Source organism: Megascapheus bottae, chromosome X (assembly GCF_031878675.1).
Source record: "Megascapheus bottae isolate mThoBot1 chromosome X, mThoBot2.hap1, whole genome shotgun sequence".
In the NCBI taxonomy this organism is placed as follows: domain Eukaryota; kingdom Metazoa; phylum Chordata; class Mammalia; order Rodentia; family Geomyidae; genus Megascapheus; species Megascapheus bottae.
Genome location: NC_143547.1, coordinates 92,951,982 through 92,974,269, shown reverse-complemented (window position 1 = coordinate 92,974,269; position 22,288 = coordinate 92,951,982). Strand labels below are relative to the sequence as shown.

General features: G+C 39.2%; 1 protein-coding gene across 1 annotated transcript in view; it reads right to left on the bottom strand.

Moving 5' to 3' along the window:
* Positions 1 to 16,680, bottom strand: part of Slc9a6 (solute carrier family 9 member A6) — a 58,122-nt gene extending 41,442 nt beyond the window's left edge. Inside the window, exons 1-5 of the mRNA XM_090326893.1 lie at positions 16,341 to 16,680; positions 5,538 to 5,737; positions 2,492 to 2,569; positions 2,125 to 2,201; positions 1,704 to 1,816 (exon numbers count right to left, since the gene is read on the bottom strand). Of these exons, the coding sequence (XP_090183019.1) occupies positions 1,704 to 1,816; positions 2,125 to 2,201; positions 2,492 to 2,569; positions 5,538 to 5,737; positions 16,341 to 16,665 (793 nt within the window). The 5' untranslated portion in view covers positions 16,666 to 16,680. The remainder of the gene's footprint in view (positions 1 to 1,703; positions 1,817 to 2,124; positions 2,202 to 2,491; positions 2,570 to 5,537; positions 5,738 to 16,340) is intronic.
* Positions 16,681 to 22,288: the final 5,608 nt, after the last annotated feature.

The window sequence follows — 22,288 nt, the reverse complement described above, 5'->3', positions numbered from 1 at the left end:
TAGCCAGTCCAATCAACTTATATTTTTTCATAGGTTATGCAAAAAATGTTCAGAAGCCTGCTTCCATTGAAAGGATACAGGAACAAGAGACCACTGATTCTTCTAAAGCCCGCTTTACCTTCTTATTGATAATACAAGCAGCTACAAACAAGGTGATAGCCTTGGAAGTCTTGAGGAAGTAATCTGATATCCAGTTTTTAAATGTTTTTAGCTATACAAATGTCTATCAAACAGTCCTCAGAACAAGCATTTAAATCCCTCTTTCATAGAGTACATAACACACATTCCTCCTTTTTCCATCAAGCCCTGTGTTACTAGTTAACACAGGAATTCAAAGATAACCTTAGGACCTTACCTTTAATTGTTCTGGATGACAATTAAAGAAGATGATTAACTTAGTGAGTCAAAAGATTAAACAGAACAACCTTTTACTAAAGTCCTAACTCAAAGTAAAAGGAAACTTCCAATCCTTAGTTCAAAAACTTAGGTCTGTGTTAACTAAATGACAGAACTTTAGTCCTTTCAATGGAAGCAGGCTCCTCCTGAACATGTTTTACATAGCCTATGAAGAAATCTAAGTTGATTGGACTGGCTACATTACTTCAACCCCAGGCCTTGGGTTCCCACTCCCAACATCCTACAAATCAACAAACACAAACAAAGTAACTTTTATTCTGTTTATACCACGACCTTTTCATTACACACTTTCTCCTAAATTCTTAATCTATTATAGCTATTAAGCTTAAACAACACTATATTATAAAATTAAATCGGAATAACTAGTTTGACAACACAAATTTTAAGAGATCTGATATTAAAACCACAGACTAACAACTGTGTTACTACCAAACACTTATATGACCATAAGGACATTTTTTTGTCAGATGTGGGGCTTGAACGTAGGGTGGGTGGGCTCTATCCCTCAGCTTTTATTTATTTATGCTCAAAGTTAGAACTCTACCACTTTGAGCAACAGCTTCACTTCCAGTTTTCTGATTGTTAACTAGAAATGAGAGTCTCCTGCCTGGGCTGCCTTCAAACCATGATCCCCAGATCTTAAACCTCTTGAGTAGCTAATCAAAGCATATAGGTATGAGCCACCAGAGCCTGGGAAAGCCAACTATATTAAAAAAAATGAGGGGGGGCAGGAATTTGGCCATGTGGTAGAGTGCTTGCCTAGCATGCACAAAGATCTGGGTTTGATTCCTCGGTACCACATATATAGAAAAAGCCAGACGTGGCAGGGTGCCATGGCTCACACCTGTAATCCCAGCTACTCAGGAGGCTGAGATCTGAGGATCAAGGTTCAAAGCCAGCCTGGGCACAAAAGGACCCGAGACTCTTATCTCCAATTAACCTCTAGAAGTGGGGCTTGGCTCAAGGGTAGTGCAGGACAGCATCCAGGCCTAGTGGTAGAGCAGTAGCCTTGAACTGAAAAGCTCAGGGACAATGCCCAAGCCCAGTGGTAGGGTGGTATCCTTGAGTTGAAAAGCTCAGGGACAGCGCCCAGGCCCAGTTCAAGCCCCACAAAAAAAAAAAAGAAAAAGCTGGACATGGTGCTATGGCTCAAGTGGTAGAGGTCTAGCCTTGAGGAAATGCCGAAGGACAGTGTTCAGGCCCTGAGTTCAAGCTCCAGGACTGGCAAAACAAAAACACAAAAATACTGCACTGAAATATTTCAGCTCCACTCATGTAAAATTTACCTGGGTCAGTTGCTGATACAATGGCACCAAACAGCAGGCAATCTGTAAAGTAAAAATCTCTGGAGAGTTGCCCAGTTACTTTCATCAGTGTTACACAGCCATACATTATGGACCTGTTCAATAAACACATTACTACTTCAGAAAAATATCAATGACTAGAGAAAACTAAAGTAAAAATAAAAGATACAGCTATTATAGAACTCTGTGACTACTCACAAACTTAATTAAGGGCATTTGAATATGGCTAATACCTTGGCCTTAATAAAAAAGTTACAACTTCTATGTGACTATACTTGATTGCATAAGATCTAAAACACATTTAGGAATACAATAATACAGAATTCAAAGAGAATTTCAAAATGTGTAATTCTTAGAATTATAATTTGAAAACTAGAAAGTATTTTAAGCTTCAGAAACATACCCAATAACAAAACAAGAAATTGCTGTTCCAAGAAAAGCATATGCTAAGATAGATCCAAGGTTCCGGAAGAAATGTCTCTGACAAAAACAAGAAACAAATGTTATATTAGACTATCTACCAAGTACTCAATAAAGAAAAGATTTTCTATCCTACTGTGCCATGCTAATATTAAATACATTATTCACTAGAAGAAAATCAGTAAGAAAAAGAATGTCTGTCTATACAGGTATAAATTTCAACATCTAAAAACATTAAGGGGAGAAAGGAGAAATTGGGAAGAATGGCCCATTTTTGAAGTTTCAAGTATTACAAAGGCCATGCAAAGTTTAAAGTTGTTCAAAGTACATGAAATACCAAAAACACTTACCCTTTTCAGACTATAACCTGCATAAAATATGATAGGAGGAAGTAATATGTTGAAAAATACTTCTGGATCAAAAGTAACCTGTTAAAATAAAGAGTTCTTTTAATTAAATTCCCTTATAAAACCTGAATATATTATCAAATTATCGAAAGATAAAAAATGTTAATCAGGGAAGTGGCTCTGTGGCTCAGGGGGTAGGGTGATATCATTGAGCAGAAAAGCTCAGGGACGACACCAAGGCCCAGAGTTCAAGTCCCATGATCAAAAACAAAACCAAAAAATGTTAATCAGGTCAACAGAAAACATACTATGCTAATTTAAAACGTACTATGTTAACTTAAAATATTTCATATGAAGAGTATTATAATTTGCAAGCTTTAGGTACATTTGCCTGGATGCTGTCCCCGAGCTCTTTTGCTCAAGGCTGGCACTTTATCACTTGAGCTATAGCTTTACTTCCATTTTGGGAGAGATTAACTGGACATAGGAGTCTCATGACTTTCCTGCCCAAGCAGGCTTCAAAACACAATCCTCAGAAGTCAGCATCCTGAGTAGGAAGGATTACATGTGTAAGCCACATTGCTTGGCTATGTATTCTTTTTGAATAAAAAATTTACATAGGATAGCTAATGTTCTAGTTCTCAATCACATGACAAGGAGATAGTGTTGGAACAATCAATTTAGCCTAACTCCAGAAATTACTGGACTATTTATAATATTTTTAAAAATCTTAAAAATATCCAGGCACTGGTAGTTCACACTTAACTACTCAGGAGGCTGAAATCTGAGGATCATGGTTTGAAGTCAGCCTGGGAAGGAATGTCACTGGCTTCCTTTTCTTTTCTTTTCGTTTCATTTCATTTCTTTTCTTTCTTTCTTCTAGTCTTGGGGCCCAAAATCAGGAACTGAGCACTGTCCTTGGACACTTTTTGCTCAAGGCAAGCACTCTGCCACTTGAGCCACAGAGACATTTCCAGCTCTTTCTGAGTATATGGTACTGAGGAATTGAACCCAGGGCTTCATGCATGCTTGGTGTCCTGGCCCAGTCCCTGGCACTCTTATCTCCAATTAACTACCAAAAAACAGAAGTGGAGCTATGGCTCAAAGTAGTAGTGCACTAGCCTTGAGAAAAAAAAGCTCAGAGACAGCACCCAATCCATGATTTCAAGCTCCATGGCCAGAGAAGAAATCTTAAAAATGACAAAGTGTAAGCATATTTCTGCTTTAAACAAATGAGATCCTAAAACGGGTAACTAAGAGTTATGTCATTATTGTTGGCAAAAGGAAACAAACTACAGATGACAGCTCTAAAGCAAAATCACATACTGTGGTAAACTTTCTGTAAAACTACTCCTCACAGCCCAAGTACTTTAAAGAAAAGATGTCAAAGAACAGGTTTTTCTAATCTAATGTACTATTGCAATATTAAACACACTATTCACTAAAAGAAATCAGTAAGAGAAAGCATTCTTGTGCAGGCATAAATTTCAGTATCTGAAAATAATGAGAGAAAAGAGAAGAGCAACTGGGAACAATGGCCTGTTTCTGCTATAATAATGTAGATGTCCCTTCTTTGTATAGTGCTGCAACAGACTACAAACTCTAAGTAAATATATACATACCCATGCTAAAATCTAGCTACAAGAACTATTAAGGAACTGAAATTTTCTACAAGTCCTGAGAACTCTTGTTACAAAGCAAACTTTAAGGCCACAGGACATTTAAAAATTATTAAAGATGGCCAGAAGGCCCATGGTTTAAAGGCCTATAGGTAAGAGTGCTTGCCTAGCATGCACGAAGACCCAGGTTTGAATCCTTGGTACCACATACATAGAAACACCAGAAGTAGTGCTATGGCTCAAGTGGTACAGCACTAGGCCTTTAGAAAGCCCAAGGACAGTGCTCAGGTCTGAGTTTCAAGCCCAAGACTGGCAAAAAAATAAAAAATGTCCAGAAATACAATCAAGTAGCTATAAAAATCAACTTCAGACAATGTAGAAGATAGGAAAAGTGGAGGCAAACAGCCAAGGGTGGGAAAAACAATAAGTGCACAAAATGGCACTGAAAAGCTTCATGAAAGAAACTGAGTGGGACAGGAGCAAGTGACTCCAGGAAAGTCTGATAGCCAGAGGGATTTCATCCCAACTGCCCACATAAAGTGGTATATACAGCCTATTACAGAAGCCAAGGCTCATGCCCACCCTCCCAAAACTTTACTAGATTATGAATCTGAGAAAGGTTTAATTGTGTTCAGTACAGAAAAACAAAGCAATAAATAATTCAAAGAAACATTACTGTACTATTTTAAGTAGTAATAAATCTGATGTGCTAAAGTATTCTAAAATTTTTAATTCTAAAATTTAAAATTTTAATTTCCATATATTGAAAGAAATTCATCCGTACTCTATTTAACCTAATCCTGCTTATCAGTTATTACAACAACTACAAACGGTCAAACAGAAAGAGTTATAGAACTTAGCTTCAATCTGGAGAACAGAATTATCATTTACAAGCCTGGCAGTAGCTCACTCCTGTAATCCTAGCTACTTAGGAAGCTGAGATCTGAGGATCAAGATTCAAAGCCAGCCCAGGCACAAAAGGATCTGAGACTCTTATCTCCAACTGACCTCTACAAAACTGGAAGTAGGGCTTGGCTCAAGGGTAGGGCAGTAGCCTTAAGCTGGAAAGTTCAGGAACAGCACCGAGGCTGAGTTCAAGACCCATAGCTCACAAAAAAATATCATTTACATAGAAATAGTCATTTCCTTACCTTGTTTTGTTAACAGAAGTTTGACTCTAATTTTAAGGCTAAATTATTTCAAACATTAAACACTTTTTCCTCAGTCACTTTGTCATACCTAATATACATTTTTTTAAATTATAAGATTCCTTTTAACTAAAAACTTATCATTTAGTCTGGTACGGTAGTACATACCTGTAATCCCAACACTTGGAAAGCTGAGACAGCAGGATCACAAATGTGAGGACAATATGGACTACAAAGCAACTTTAAGACCAAAAACCAAAACAACAATGACAAAAAGCTTACCTTTCTAAGCATTTCATTATCTTGAACATTATTAAGTTCATGTGAACTAATCTCTCCTTTCAGCGTGTACTCATAAAATTTTCCACTAACATTTACCAATAAAGTAGTTGGACTGGACTGCACTTCACAGCTCAGAGTCACATTGTTTACATCACTTGGAACATGAATGCCATACCGAAGTACAAGACCCATCAAAAGACCTAAAAATAAAAGAGAAACATAAATTCTTCTTGGTAGACAAAGTCCACTAATTTGTATCCAACACATGCCTCTAGATTGATATCAGAAAAATCTCCAATATTAGTCCCTTATAGTTTAGAACCAATTTTTAGACCAAATGTAGTTACTGTTTAAAATATTACTAAATTTGGGTGCTGGTGGCTCACATCTATAACCCTAATTACTCAGGAGACTGAGATCTGAGGGTCAAGGGTTGAAGCCAGTCCAGGGGAAAGCCTATAGGACTCTTATCTCCAAGTAACTACCTCCAAGAAAAATACCTCCAAGGAAAAGCCAGAAGTGGAGCTGTGGCTCAAGTGGTAGAGCACTCGCCTTGAACAAAAAAAGGTCAAAGCAGCACCCTGGTCATGAGTTTAAGCCCCAGGACCAGCACAAAAATAAAGTTAGTAAATTCACACATTCAGGAGTCTATCTTCATGTAATCTAGCGGAGCTGGAGGGACAAACATTCAGGTTAACCCAGCAATCATTGCATTTCTAGATCAACATATTATAAATAAATGAGAAGGAAAGTAACAAGATAAAAACACATCTTCATATTATCTATACACAGAATGTATTCTAAGGTATGCCAGCATAACAATGTAGTCATGTTAGAAAATGAGGGTTTTTTTTTGTGGCAAGAAATATAGGGCACGCTGGGCACTGGAGCTCATGTCTGTAATCTCAGCTACTCAGGAGTCTGGGATCTGAGGATCATGGTTCAAAGCCAGCCTGGGCACTAAAGGTCATGAGACTCTCTTAACACCAATTAGCCACCACAAAACCAGAAGTGGCACTATGGCTTAAGTGGTAGAGTGCTAGCCTTGAGCTAAAGCGCTAAAGGCTAGAGTTCAAGCACCATGACAGACAATAAACAAAGAAACAAACAAGGCAATGACAGCATTTTCTTGGACTTCAGAGAAAGAAAAACAAATAGTTTTTTTTTTTATCTCCACCCACCATTTCATAAGTTAAACATATATGATTTCCAAGTTTATTCTCAAAACACAAAACGGTCAAGTTATATACATTTAAAGTGGAAAGTAAATATATTATTTCAAATTTAATTATTCTAGCACAAAAGCATCAGATTTAAGTCAAAATTTTAAAAAAATACAAGTCCTGACAGGAGTGCTGCTAAATCAACACATTGGATCTATTGCTTTTATTTGGATACTATTGATATTCAAATACGCACAATGTTCTAGGTTCTATAAAACTATCAACTACAACTATTCATTAATGGGTCTACTGAAATATAATTCACATACTATACATTTTATTCTTTTAAATTATAAAATTTAATATATTCACGAAGTTATGTATGTATCACTACTTAGTCCAGAACATTTTCCTTCACTCCAAAAAGAAACAGAACATTTTCCATTTTCTATTCCATGACATTGAAATTTCTAGCTCTTGGCAAGCAATATTTTATTTTCTTTCTCTAGAGATTTGCCTATTCTGGGTATTGCATATAAATGTAGTTCTACCATATGTAGTGTTTTGTGTTTAGATACTTCTAGTAGTATAATATTTTTAAGGTTTCTCTATTTTCATTCATTTTAATGGCCAAATAACATTTCATTGTATTGATATGCCTCAACTATAAACTGAACCCAAACTTTTTTTTGCCAGTCCTGGGCTTGAACTCAGGGCCTGAGCACTGTCCTTGGACTTTCTCAAGGCTAGAGCTTTACTCACTTGAGCCTCAGCACCACTTCCAGCTTTTTTCTATGTACGTGGTACCAAGGAATCAAACTTGGTGAGCCCAAACTTTTAATTACATTTTGCCTTCCTGGTCTTTCATTCTAACCATCTAGAGCCATTCTTCTAGTGGAGTATTCAGCTAGGTGTTTCCCTAGAGTTCAAAGACAAAAATAAGAATCTCTCCTTCAAGGAACTCGATCCAATTAGCAAAAACAGACTAAATAAGCAGTTATACAACAGTATACAAACGTGAACAAAGTGTTCAAACAAAACACTATAAGCTAGATAAAACCACGTACTCCTGAGAAAATTCTTACTATAACCTTAATAATAAAAATTAACATGAGGACATAGTAAAACTACTAGCACAACCATCTTCTTTACAGCACTACTTACCCTCAGTAAGATGCCCCTCAGTAGATGAATGGATCGAGAAGATGTGGTATTTATATACAATGCAATTCTATGCTGCCATCAGAAAGAATGTCAGTGCCCATTTGTAAGGAAATGAAAAGACTTGGAAAAAATCGTATTAAGTGAAGTAAGCCAGACCCAGAGAAACATAGGTTCCCTCATTTGTATAAGTACATGTCTAGGATTCTTCTAGCAGATGATCACAATAGCTCAAAAGATATGTACATATGGCCACATAGGATTAGGCTAAGCGAAATTAACTCTAGGTATGAAACAAGAAGTTTATTTTTGTGATTGTTGTTCTTAATAGTCTATGTGAAGGTATTTCTTTTCTCTTCCTCCCCCCTTATGGCTTATCACATGTAACTGCATCTGACTTTGGTACCTGGTATATTGTATATAAGTTTATTTGTTTATTTGAAATGAGGAATGGAAGGGGAAAAACAAGATGAGTGGGAGGGGTGGGGTGGGAAAGTGGGGAAAAAACATGGGAAGGAATAATATACACACTACATAATGAATGTAACTGTAACCCCTCTGTACATCACCCTGACAATAAAATATAATAAAAAATTACCATGCTATAGAAACAAAAGCTATATAATGAGTGATTGTTGTCCTTAATGTACTATGTACTATGTACTATGTTATTTCTCATCTCTTTTGCTGTCCCTTGGTTATCTCATAGCATTATAGTATTTCACCTTGTTATCTGATATGTTGTATATATGCTTAATTGGTTATTTGAAATAGGATAGGGAAGGGGGGAAAACAAGATGAGGGGTGGGGGGGGGGGGAAATGGGGACCAAGACATGAGAAAGGGTATCAATGTATGTGAAGTAATACACCTTCTATCTGGTGAACATAATGTAACCCTTCTATTAATTACAATAAAAAATATATGGGGAAAAATTACCATGCTTAGAGTACTATTTTCCAGGCCAAAAAAAAAATGGAACAAAAGAGATTCCCAGCCAAACCTGATAGAATGGGATATTAGACAAGCATTCCAGGGTTATCACTTGAACAGCTAATAAAATAGAAGAAAAGTTAGAGAGCCATAGTAGTATATATCTAGTCAAAGAAAGGAAAAAAGGTTCATTCAGAAAAATCACAGGTAGTTCAGTATGAGTGTATTATGAGATGATAAAGAGTTCAAGTTTAGAAGATCAGCAGGTGAAATGTAAAAGACTGTTGATGAGAAAAGGGATTATCTCCAGTTAACCACTAGAAAAATGGAAGTGGGTCTGTGGCTCAAAGGGTAGGGTGACAGCCTTGAGCTGAAGTGCTCAGGGACAACAACTAGGTCCAGGGGTAGGATGGTAGCCTTGAGCTAAAGAGCTCAGGGACAGCGCCCAAGCCCAGAGTTCAAGCCCCATGATCAACAAAAAACAAAACAAAAAAAAAAAAACTCTTTATTTTAGAAAGACTGAGTCACTGAATAGAATAGGCTGGGCAGGGAATAAAAGAGCCTTAATGTATTTGGTAACCAAGTGATTAAGTTGATATAAGGCCCTTTTCTATTGTATAGCTGGTAAAGATCATCTCTCAACTTGTGGGTTTTCATTTATCTGGCTAGCTATTTCCTTTGCCTTGCAGAAGCTCTGCAATTTAATGTGATCCCATTTATTCAGCCTTTATTTGATTTGTTGGGTTTCTGGATCTTTATTTAAGAAGTTTTGACTTATGCCAAGAATCCCTAACCTTTCCCCTATCCCTTCCTGTAATACTTTCAGTGTACCTGCTCTTATCTCAAAGTCTCTGGAGAGGAAATAAAAACGGCCAATAGACACATGAAAAAATGTTCAACACCTTTGGTCACAAAAGAAATCAAAATTACATTGAGATTCCACCTCACCCTAGTTAGAATGGCCATTACCAAGAAAACAATAACAGATGCTGGCCAGGATGTGGGTAAAGGGAATGCTACTACACTTGTTTAGTTGTGTAAACTTGTTTAACCACTCTGAAAAGCAATATGGAAGTTCCTCAAAAGACTAAATACAGAGCTCTCCTATGGCATAGTATTCACTCTTAAGCATTTACCCAAACATGACCACACTAAAGCTACCAGCACAACAAAGTTACGGCAGCATTATTTACCATAGCCTAAGTTATGCTATCAACCCAGATGCCGCTCAGTAGGTGAGTGGATCAAGAAAACATGGTATATGTACACAATGGAATTCTACACATTCATCAGAAAGAATGGCATTGCCCCATTCATAAGTAAAAAGAAAGACTTGGGGGGAAAACCACATTAAGTGAAGTAAGCCTCAAAGAAATATAGGTTCCACGGTTTCCTCATCTGTAATAATTAGTATATACCTAGGACAGTCCTGGCAGAAGTTCCCAATAGCCTAATCACTATGTACATAGAATGCTAACTGACTTATCTCCAAGATGTGGAAATACAAGGCATTTTAGTTGTTGTTTTTTCTTTTTTCTTTAAGTGTAGTTTCCAGTCTTTTGTTTTTTTCCTCCTCTATTTTATTCCCCATGGTCACTGTTTCTGATTTCAGTGCCCTTTGTCTTATATATAAGTTTATCTCACTTAGGGAACAGAAGGGAGATCACAGAAACAGTACTCATTACCTTACTTACGTAACTGTAACCCTTTTGTACATCACCTTTACACTAAAATAAAATTTTAATAGGCTATATTTGGTCAGGAAAGGAGTGAAGACAATATAATTTTCTAGTATACTCACACAGATATTTTTGCCAGTCCTGGGGCTTGAACTCGGGGCCTGTGTACTATCTTTGAGCTTTCTGTAGGTTAGAGTTCTATCACTTGAGTCACAGCACCACTTCCAGCTTTTTCTGTGTATGTGGTATCAAAGAATCAAACCCAGGGCTTCATGTATGCTAAGCAAGCACTCTACCTCTAGGCCATGCTCCTGGCCCCTCACACAAATCTTTTTTAAAGCGGGGAGCAGTGATAATTGCTAAACAGTACAATAATTTCAAATAAAAAATTAGCATTTTAAACAAATGGTTCGCATTTTAAACAAATGGTTCACATTTTAAAAATCGTACTTCTAGCCAGGCACAGGTGGCTCATGTCTGTAATACTAGCTACTCAGGAGGCTGAGATCTGAGAATTATTGTTTGAAGTCTATAAGACTTTTATCTCCAATTAACTATGACCCTTCAAAAAAGCCAGAAATAGAGCTATGGCTCCATGATAGAGTGCTAGCCTTCAGTAAAAAGCTCATAGACAGTGCCCAGGCACTGAGTTCAAGTCTCAGGATCAGCATGTGCAAATGCGTGAACACACACACACACACACACACACACACACACACACACACACACATCATGCTTATAAAGAAAACAAATTTTTAAAAATCACAACTTAGGGGGCCAGGAGTTTGGCCTAGTGGTAGAGTGCTTGCCTAGCATGCACGAAAACCCGGTTCGATTCTTTGGTACCACATACTTAGAAAAAGCCGGAAGTGGTGCTGAGGCTCAAATGGTAAAGCTCTAGCCTTGAGAAAAATCCAAGGACAGTGCTCAGGCCCTGAGCTTAAGCCCAGGACTGGAAAAAAAATCACAATTTAGGGCCGGGAGTGTGGCCTAGTGGTAGCGAGCTCACCTAGCATGCACAAAGACCTAGGTTCGATTCCCAGGACCCACATACACAGAAAAAACTGGAAGTGGCACTGTGGCTCAAGTGGCAAGAGTGTTAGCCTTGAGAAAAAGTGTCCAAAAACAGTGCCCAGGACCTGAGTTCAAGCCCCAGGACTGGCAAAAAAAAATCACAATTTAGCCAGATGCTAATGGCTCACTTTTGTATTACTAGCTATTTGAGAGACTGAGATCAGGAGAATTGCAGTTCAAGGTCAGCCAAAGCAAAAGAATTCTTGAGACCTCTTCTCAACCCATAGCTGGGTACAATGGGCATATGCCTATAAATTCAAGCTATGTGGGATCCTAAGATGGGGAGGACTTTGGTTTCAGGCCAGCCTAAGCAGAAAAGTCCATGAGACTATGTCCAAGAAATGAAGCTAGATGTGGTGGCACACACACGTGCACACACAATTCCTACAACTATGGGAAGACTGAAGTAGGCAGTATGCAGACTGAAGTCCAGACCCACACAGAAAAAAAAAAAACTAACCTAAAGGCATCACTCAGCACCAGCCTATAGAACACAAGACCTTGAGTTCAAAACCCAGTACTGCTCACCTTCCTCACCCCAAAGTCATGTCTGGGTATCTAACCTGTATAGATGACGAGGAAGCAGCTCTTTTCTCTATTATCCCTCTAGACTTCTCATTAAGAGGTTCAGTACAAATCAGTCCTTTGTAGTTACAAGTAAAAATCAAACATTACTACAATTACTAATAACAGTAGCATAAATGTTAACTACATCCCTAAGTCCAAGTATGTTAGGAACAGAATCATCTGATTCCTTTCGAGGTCAATCCTACTCTGACATATCAGTCAAATAGCAGCCAGAGGAGTACTATGACCTGGGGCAGATTTAAGACATATCCCTGGGAAAATAGCACAGAGAATACTAAGATCAAAAAAAGTCATAATCCCTTTATGGAGATTTCAGATAGAGAATTAGAATTTATTTGAAAAAAGCTGACAGGTCAAGTAAATATGGGCTTGGTGAAAGGTCAAATTCTAATCATGGAATTCAAGCAATTCTCAGCAAAGAGAATTTGAGGGGGATAAAGCAGAAATGTCTAGCCTGCAACAGACATAGAGGCACTGAAAACACTAACATATGAAATTGTAAATTAACACTAGTCAGCAACGAGGACTCTAACACAAAGAGGTACTTTCAAAAAACACTATGTGGAAGATGACCTATGTAAACTGTGGGCAGTAATAATTGAAGGGGAAAACTGGGAGAAACTGAAGGGAGAGATGTTATTGTCTAAAAAAAGAAAAGTACATTCAGGGTACTGGTGGTTCACATCTGTATTCCTAGCTACTCAGCAGGTTGAGATCTGATGATGGAGATTCAAAGTTGAGCCAGGCAGGAAAGTCCATGAGACTTTTATCTCCAATTAACTACCAGAAAACAAGTGGAGCTGTGGCTCCAAGTGGTAGAGCACCAGTCTTGACAGTGCCCAGGCTGAGAGTTCAAGTCCAATGATTGACCAATTAAAAAAAATAGAAATGTACTCATTATTTGAGTTATGAAATGGCAACCTCTCTGTACAATACCTTCGTATTAAGATTATGTATTTTTTGAAAGTGACATCCACCTTTCCCATACACTGAAAACCAACTTGTTCTAGAAACTCAAGACACAAGGAACTCAGCTTCACCCCTGGCCTCATTATTGTCTGAGTCTGACAGTTAATGGAAATTAGTTTTCTCACGGTTTTCAGCTCAATCTCCCAGGCAGTCACACTTATAATCAAATATATGTACGGAATATCATAAGCAACAAGTATGGTCAAAACTGGTAACAATTTCTACAGATTAAAAAGTGTCAGTGTGTAAATCCCATCTAGTCTGTAATCATACATGGGAGTTACGAAGCTGTTTAGCCTCTTCTTTGCTCACACTGTGTAAATTGGACAAGCTAAAGAATGTCAAGTCATTTCTGACCAAATAAAATAATTTTTATCAAAATGAATTCCAGGAAATGGAAACAAGAACTTTTTTGCTTAAAAATAAATTAAATAAATAAATAATTTTTAAAACTGCTCAGTCAACCTCAGAGTTAACACCCAACTTAACACTCTTGCAGTTTATATTCAAGAAGAGATGCACTTTCTTTTCCTTAACAGAACACTACCCCTAAGGTAGCACATCACGTTTTATATCAGAAACTTGAAGAAATGCAATCAGTGATTCTTTCTACTTTGGCTCATGAGTTAGAGGATGTTTATGATATCAGCTACCATATAACAAAGACCTTCAGGGCAAATCAAAGTCTCTATTTGATTTTTTTAACATTATTTTGATAGTTAACTGGGCAATTAAAAGAACTGTTCTGAACCTAACCTGACAAAACACCATTGCAGCAGCAATAACAGTACTACTATCATTTATTGAAAATTTATTTAGGAATCAAATACTAGGCTAAAAACATTCTGACCTCACAATAATCGAAAAATAATTATTTCCAAATAGACAAGAGTAAAAGAGAAGAGCGAGTACTTGCCTAAAAATCACACATAGATATTGGCACAGGCATCCAGGTCCAAATCTTTAGGGGCTTGCAACTATAGCCCTTTGTCCTTGTATGGCCAAAGTGCTAACAATTTTTTCCATTATTAAAATATAAAAAAATAAAAATTGAGGCCAGGAGTTTGACCTAGTCGTAAGACTGCTTGCCTGGCATGTACAAAGACCCAGGTTCAATTCCTTGGTACCAAATATATAGAAAAAGCTGGAGATGGTGCTGTGGCTCAAGTGGTAGACCTCTAGCCTTGAGAAAGCCCAAGGACAGTGCTCAGGAACTGAGTTCAAGCCCCAGGACTGGCAAAAAAATAATAAAATAAAATCTAGATATGAAGATCTATAAGATACATAAAATCAAGAAGCTTTAGTATCTGGTCCTTTACAGAAAAAAGAAAAAACAAAACGGTGACATCTGGTCTAAAGCTTCATGCCTTTAACTAACATATCACAGTATCTCTCCATAGGAAAGAAGTATCTGCCATCAGTTCCCTTATTATAACACCATGCTTTTCAATTATATTTAAGACAATCTACAGTGCCATTTAAAAATTATTTGTAGGGCTTGGGAGTGTTGCCTAGTGGTAGAGTACTTGCCTAGCATGCATGAAGCCCTGAGTTCGATTCCTTGGTACAACATACAGAGAAAAAAACCAGAAGTGGTGCTGCAGCTCAAGTGGTGAAGCATTCGCCTTGAGAAAGCCCAAGGACAGTACTCAATCCCTGAGCTCAAGCCCAGGACTGTCAAAAAATTATTTGTAAGTTCCATGAAGGAAGCAAGAGTCCTATACTTCTTTGTATTATATGTGTATAATACATAGTAGGTGAGTCAGTAAATGTTTGTTGGCAATAGTAAATAAATCACATACCACCATAGAGATAAATGTATAGCTCATATGGACAATTTGTCTTTGGGAACACTGCAAATAAAATGCAAAAAAAAGGAAGAATAAATAAAAGAACCACCTAATATGTGGGAAAACCAGAAACTCCTGGTGAGTAGAGGTATTTTACACATAGGGTTACAAGTATACTACCTTACAAATGATAAAGAAGCCTGATTTCATGCATTTTACTGAGATGCATGCACATTTTACAAGTCTGGATTTACTGGAAAGGAGCAGGGGGACGGGGCTGCAAGAAAAATTTTCTTTTTGTGCCAAAGCTTCACCTACCTATCTGTAAGTCTCAGAGAAAAACCTTAGCAAGTTGAACAATTTAAGAGTATTCCGTGGGAGTGCACAGACAGGATGGTTTGTCTGCCCTCAACCCTTCAGCATGCCGTAATACACTAAGCAAGACAGTCAGCAATATGTAGATTCTTTTACTCTCAAGCATGGCCCAAAATGCCTGTGCTGATCGTTTGGATTACCTTTCTCACCTTGCCAATGAAAGAAAAATAAAAATAAATAAATGACCTTAAAAAGAAAGCATACTGAGATACAAGAATCCAAGGTATGGACTTGACAGCCAATAACCTTATGCCAAAAATCAGTCACACATACATCATATGCCTGATGTTTGTCGATTACTGCTTGGCTGAATTGTTGCCATTATCATATGGTCCTACGTTACTGGAAGAATCATAACTTTTCCTCATTCTTACTTCTATAAGCCTGATTTGGAAGGGTCAATGAGACGTAGCCAAATCAGATTATCATAGGCATAGAACAGTAAATCAGACAGTCATTTCAAATACTGTACACCTTCTGTAGTGTGTTGGGGTGGGTTCTACAGGAATAAGGTTTTCATTTTCACCCTGGAAAGGACAAGGCATAGCAAAAGCTTGGTGATGAGTAAGTAAAGGTCGACTTTGGTTCCAAAAGAATCCCAGATGCTGGGCAAAAGAGACACTACTGCAGTTTCCATGAACCTTAAACAAATTCATACCGGAGAGAAACAAATGGGAGTAATACTCCTTTACTCCCCCAGTTCCGGATCAATCCGAGACACCGCACCCACTCCCTTCCCATCCTCTATGTCCGTTCTGGTCCCCAGCTCGGTCAGCAAAGAAGAAACCCCAGTGTAGAGGAAAAGGGGGTGGGGCCAGAGGCAAAAAGGGTATAGAAAGGCAGAGAAATGAGAGAGGGCGAGGCCGAGGAGAAAAAGAGGTGGGGAAATGGGGGGAGGAATAATTAATAAAGGGGAGTGAGGCAGAGATACAAGTAGGATGGGTAAGGTGAAGCAAATAAAACGAAGGGCAACCGAATGTAGGCCGAGCAGGGCCAGGAAGAAGGGGTGAAGCAGTGGCAGGCAAAGAAACAGACAGTACCAGGGGATGAAGAGGGGGTCTGAGGCACTTGCCATAAATCATAGCCAGGCCAGTTTCATGAAGGAAGCGGGCCCGGCGGTGCTTGAAGAGCCAGATCGTAAGAATGGTGAGCGTGAGCAGCAGGATGAAGATGAGTAGATTAGCACTGTCCTGCCGGTGGCTTTCCTCAGCTTGCTTCTCCGAAACGATCTCCTCGTCCATGCCTCTTGTCGCTCTGCTGGCGCCGTCAGAAGCTCCGGCCCAGCCAAAGACACCCACTGCAAGGAGCAACCAGAGGGGCCTTAAAAACGGGCGGGCCCGAGGCCTGAAGCCACAGCGCAGAGGAAACGGCCGCCAGCCGCGTCGAGCAAGAGCCATGTCTCCCGCTCCCCCTCCCCTCCACCCCCTTCTCACCGGCAGCCGCTCGCGGTCGGACCACTCCCCAAGGGCTCACGGGAAAGGGGCGGGGACAGAAGGAAGCTGTCCGAGCACTCTCCTCCAGCGCACTCTTAAAGGAACCGCAGCATCTCTAGCATTCCCAGATTCCTCTGTCCTGCCAGCATGCTTGAGCGCTGCCAGGGAAAGACCGTCGAATCCAGCCCACTTTCTACAGCTGAAAAAAAAAAAATCTCAACTCAGTGTAATGAAGCAGTGGCAGATTGTTCTGTGTACTTGGATTCTATTTTTAGAGCTCTCACGAGAACTGATCTTTCATAACCCATCTTAATATTGTCCCCTAGGGTCTCTTAACAGCATAAGAAGTTATCCACCCTTGGGACTGGTCTCAGTCCTCAGATCTGTAATTTAAATCGGCTTCTCCTTGCTGTGTCCTCATTGGAAAACAAAATGAAAACAACCAAGAACAGTTCATGAACGAAAAGCCTGCAGCTATCATGTATATGGCTGTATATTCAGTTTTCATTATACATTAACACTTGATACCTGTCATCTGTCAGGATTAGCACACATATAAAAAAAACCATACCAACATTGAAAAGAAGATTCAACCAGTTTGTGATCCTTTACCAAAGCTCAAAAACAATCCCCTCCCAAAAGAAAAACATTTAGTGTAATGCTGGCCTATGCCTCATGCCTGTAATCCTAGCTACTTTAGGTGGCTGATATATGAGGACCACAGTGCAAAGGCAGCCTAGGTACTAAACACCATGAGACTCTTACCTCCAATTAACCACCAGAAAACTGGAAGTGGTGCTGTGGCTCCAGGAGTAGGGTGGTAGCCTTGAGCTGAAGAGCTCACAGACAGTGGCCAGGCCCAGAGTTCAAGTCCTATGACTGACCAAAAAACCCTTTGGTATACTCTTCCCTTTTTTAAAAATTGGTTTCTTAAAACAAAAGCCCACAACTGAACAGTCATCTTTGATCCCTACTTCTCATCTGCTTTCCCCACAAGACTATTTACTTAGTTCTCATCCTCTCAACCTCGCAGGGTAGAATTCTCACATCTCTTATTCCCATACTTGAACTTTGCAGTGGAGGACAGTGGGAGTCCTATTTTCCATACTTAAATGATTTCTTACTTTGTGTGAACTTCATTTTCTCTAGAGTTTCATGTATGAACTTCAGTTTCTCTAGAGTTTCATGCATGAGCTACAAATCTTAAGCCCTAGCTTGCTACCCTCCCTTCAGACCTACACCTGTTGAATGGACATTAGAATACATATTGCTGAGGTTCCACCACTCTCCCAAGCCAACAATATTTTGTAGTGTATTATCTTTTCCCACAGTTAGTAGAAGTCTTCTTCAAAGTCTACACAGTCTCATTAGCACTCCATTCAATTCAATTCCTATCATTTCCTCTAGAACTTACCAGTCCTAAGAAGATTTTTATCTCAGGTCTTTTAACTACTATAGCAAAACAAACAGCCCTTAGGCAGAAACAATCTGTCTCACTAAATTTACTTCCCAGAACACAAAAGGTGCAATACCTAGCTGCACCTGATCATATAAAATGGTATTTATAAAGATAAAAGCCAGGAAATGAAAACAAAAATAAAGCTCTAAAATAGTGTTCCACTCCAAGTTCTGTTCCCAACAGGTCACAAACTTTCATAGACAATGAAAATGCCCATTCTCTGTCCTCTTCTATTAGTAACTGGGTTTATATACTTTTCCAAGTGACCTCATGGGAGCTGGGAATGTAGCTTATTGGTAGAGTGCTTGTCTGCCATACATGAAGCCCTGGATATAATTTCTAAGTAACACATACACAGAAAAAGCCAGAAGTGGCACTGTGGCTCAAGTGGTACCGTGCTAGCCTTAAGCAAAAGAAGCTCAGGGACAGTGTGTAGGCCCTGAGTTCAAACCCCAGGACTGACCAGAAAACAAACAACAACAACAAAAAAAACCTCATGACTACCTACCCTTGCTCCCTGACTTCAGGGTAACCATCACATCCTATTTCCACAGGTCTTGGCATCAGAGAGGTAACACAAGCTAGCAAGAGCCTTCTTGGTCATTCAATTGGCCCTCCCCAACTTATCTTTCCCAATAGGCCTGCTGAAAGCGCATACCTGTGTCTTCAGGTCTAACCACTCATTCCAAAACTATTTTGCTTCACAAAACTAAGTGCTCAGAGTTAGAAAACATCTTCAAACCCAGACTCCACATTTGGTTATGCGGCTCCAGAAATTTTGTATGCTCCTTTCAACAGCTTCTTTTTTCGACCAGAGCTCCATGAAGAATCTCATTATATCGTCCAAGCTGGACTTGAACTCCTGATCCTCCTGTTACAGCCTCTGGATTTCTAGGACTGGGTGTACCACCATGCCTGCATTTCCAGGAAAATCTTGCCAGGGGAAATTCCCATGACCTTGGCTCCCTTCGGTTTATGTTTTTCAAAACCATCTATTGTCACATGCCTATCATCCCACCTATGCAGGAAGCAGAGGTAGCAGGATTTAAGCACAAGAGCAACTTAGGCAAAAATGAAAGATCCTAGCAAACAAATACTGAAGTAAAAAGTACTAGGGGTGTGGCTCAAGTGGTAGGAAAACTACCTAGAAAGTGAGAAGCCCTGAATTAAAAACCTTGATTCTGCCTATTGCCTTTCTCCTTCCTGCATTTGTCAGTATGCTATCTGGAATGCCCTTATTTATGGACAAATGACTACTCAGTTGCTACATCTATGGCCTCTCCATCTCCTCCCTTTATCAGGGCCTGCCCAGACATTATATGCTTCCAAGCTATTTCAAGTCCAGCCAATATATTTTGTCACACAGACACACACACGCAACTAACTTCATATACTCTATGACATGGTCTGAAGGTACTGGTACTTTACTCTTGACTTGTTCTGAGCACAATACTCCTTTACCCGTCATAGAAGCTCTGCATCTTCTCCTTCCCTTGTTTTTGATAGTTAATGACTTCCTAATCATGCCCATATACCCAGGGAGTACTTGGGCATTACATTTATTGACTTTCCTTCTCCTGCCATCCTATCCCCTCCAGCCTATTTATTACCATATTTTTGCCAGCCTTGGGGCTTGAACTCAAGGCCTGGACACTGGCCCTGAGCTTCTTCATTGATTTTCCTTTTCCTTTTCCCTTTCCTTTTCCTTCCTTCCTTCTTTCCTTCCTTCCTTTCTTCCTTTCTTTCTTGCTTGCTTGCTTGCTTAAGGCTAGCACTCTACCACTTGAGCCACAGTGCCACTTACAGGATTTTCTGTGTATGTGGTACTTCATGCATTCTAGGGAAGCATTCTACCATCAAGCCACATTGCCATCCCCTATTCATTACCTTGACTGATTTCAATGCTCAGATAATCAACCCTTATTCTAGTCTTTCCTCTGATTTCAATGGAAAACTAAAACTATACTGGGAAAATCCTACCCTAGCACGGATTTAAATAGCCTATCAGTACCCACCATCTTTTCCTCCCTTCAGTGGATGAAATATTTCCTCTTCCTTTCAGAAGCCCCACCCTTTGAATTGGAGCTGTGACTCCAGTGGTAGAGTTCCCTCCTTGAGCAAAAACAGACAGTGTCTAAGCCCCAAGTTCAAACCCCAGTCCAAACACAGAAACTTATCCCTTAAGCAGTACTCTATATCCCAGAGTCTCCTTTCTGTCTCTGCCAGAATCAACTCTTAATTATCACCTTTAAATCCTATAGCCACCATCATCAGTGGATCCTTCTCCACTGTGTCTTCTTGGTCCCCCATACACACATTCAAGTGTCTCCAACACTTCCATGAAGTACTATAGTGGTTATCCCTTCACCTAGAGAGATAAGCTTCTGTAAAGAGTAGCCTCCATTCTTGTCTTCCCACTCTACAAAGCTAGGGTTACCTAAGGTCAGACTATCGCCTGAAGGCCAGATGCAGCCAGCCACCTGTTTTAGTATGACCTGAAGCTAAGAATGGTTTGTATAGTTTGTTTGTTTGCCAGTCCTGAGCCTTGAACTCAGGGCTCGAGCACTGTCCTTGGGCTTTCTCAAAGCTAGGGCTCTACCACTTGAACCACAGCACCACTTCTGGCTTTTTTCTATGTATGTGGTACCAAGGAATCGAACCCAGGTCTTCATGCATGCTAGCAAGCACTCTACAACTAGGCCAAACTCCTGGCCCCTGGATAGTTTTTTTGTTTGTTTAAGAGTAAGAAAATAAGAAAATATTTAAAACCTATGAAGATCATGTGAAATCAAAACTTAAGTGGTCACCGATAAAGGCGCTTATTGGACATGGGGACAGTCAACTGTTTTTTTGTCTTTGGCTGTTTTTCTGCAAAGTTGAGAGGTTTGGAAAGAGACTTTGGAACCCGCAAAGCCTAAAATATTTACTACTTGACCTTTTCTGGAAAAGGCATGACCTCTGCTTTAGTCACAATAAGACATTTTCCCCAGAGGGAGCTTCTAAAGCATGAATCTGTTAATATATGTCAAACTCCTGGTCCCATGTTCTAATGTCAAGCTGTCTCTTCAATTCTTAGGCCTTAACTGGGCACACAATGGTCCACACTGCTTCTTCACCCTTACAGCTTGTCCTTCCCTCTCTCTCAGTATAGTTTTCTTCAGCTGTTTTGAACTCCTTCAGCTATGCTGAAATTTGTACTTCCCTGAAGGCTTCACATGATTTTTGTAGCATCTGTATGTATGTTCCCTCTGCTTGGATAGGCCTTCAATCCCTTTCTCACCAAGCTCACTTCTACCTGTCTGACAAAACTTAGATTAAAAGTCACCAAACTTTCCAGCATGCCCTCAGATTGAGTTAAGGGATGCTCTTCTTCCTAAGGGTTCCTAAATCCCTTGACAGATCTCCAACTTAATCCTCCTAAGCCAATCACTATCATTAAATCAAAAGGTTATCCTAAATCAAACATTATACATATGATTGATGTATTGGTTTTAAAAGATCATAAGCACTTCTAGGGTTAGAACTGGATGTCGACTTCGTTCTTCACTAAAAAAACATCTACCACAAGGCTTAATCAAAATAATTACTCAGTAAAACATACCTGTACCTCAATAGATATCATAAATGTCATCGAATACAAAGCAAAACTATATGTTTGCAGATGGCATTAAATCTAACCCTTGGGGGAAAATGGAACACAGTGAAATTAAATGACTTCTCCAATCTAGCAAAGATACAAAAGTAAAAGCCAGGATCTAAGCTCAATCCAATCCACAGCAAGTGCTGTAAACTACTGTAATATAAAAAAAATCCAGCAAATAAATCTTACATATTCAAATCATGTAACCACAATCTTTTTTACTAATATTCAAAACCCCAGAATACCAAGGCAGCACTTGAATATTTTAAAAGGGATGTATTTCTTGTTTGAATTTCTTAAAACAAGCACACAACAATTTTACAGAAAAAGGTAAGTAAATAGGGTGCAATTTCAACATTGAAAATGCTAATTTGCTCAGAAGTTGATAAACTTCTAGAAAGTGTTATTTACAGAAGTTGCACTAAATGTAAATCACTTGAAGAGAGGTTTAAGTACTTAAAATAGATACCTCTAATAGCCAAGAACAT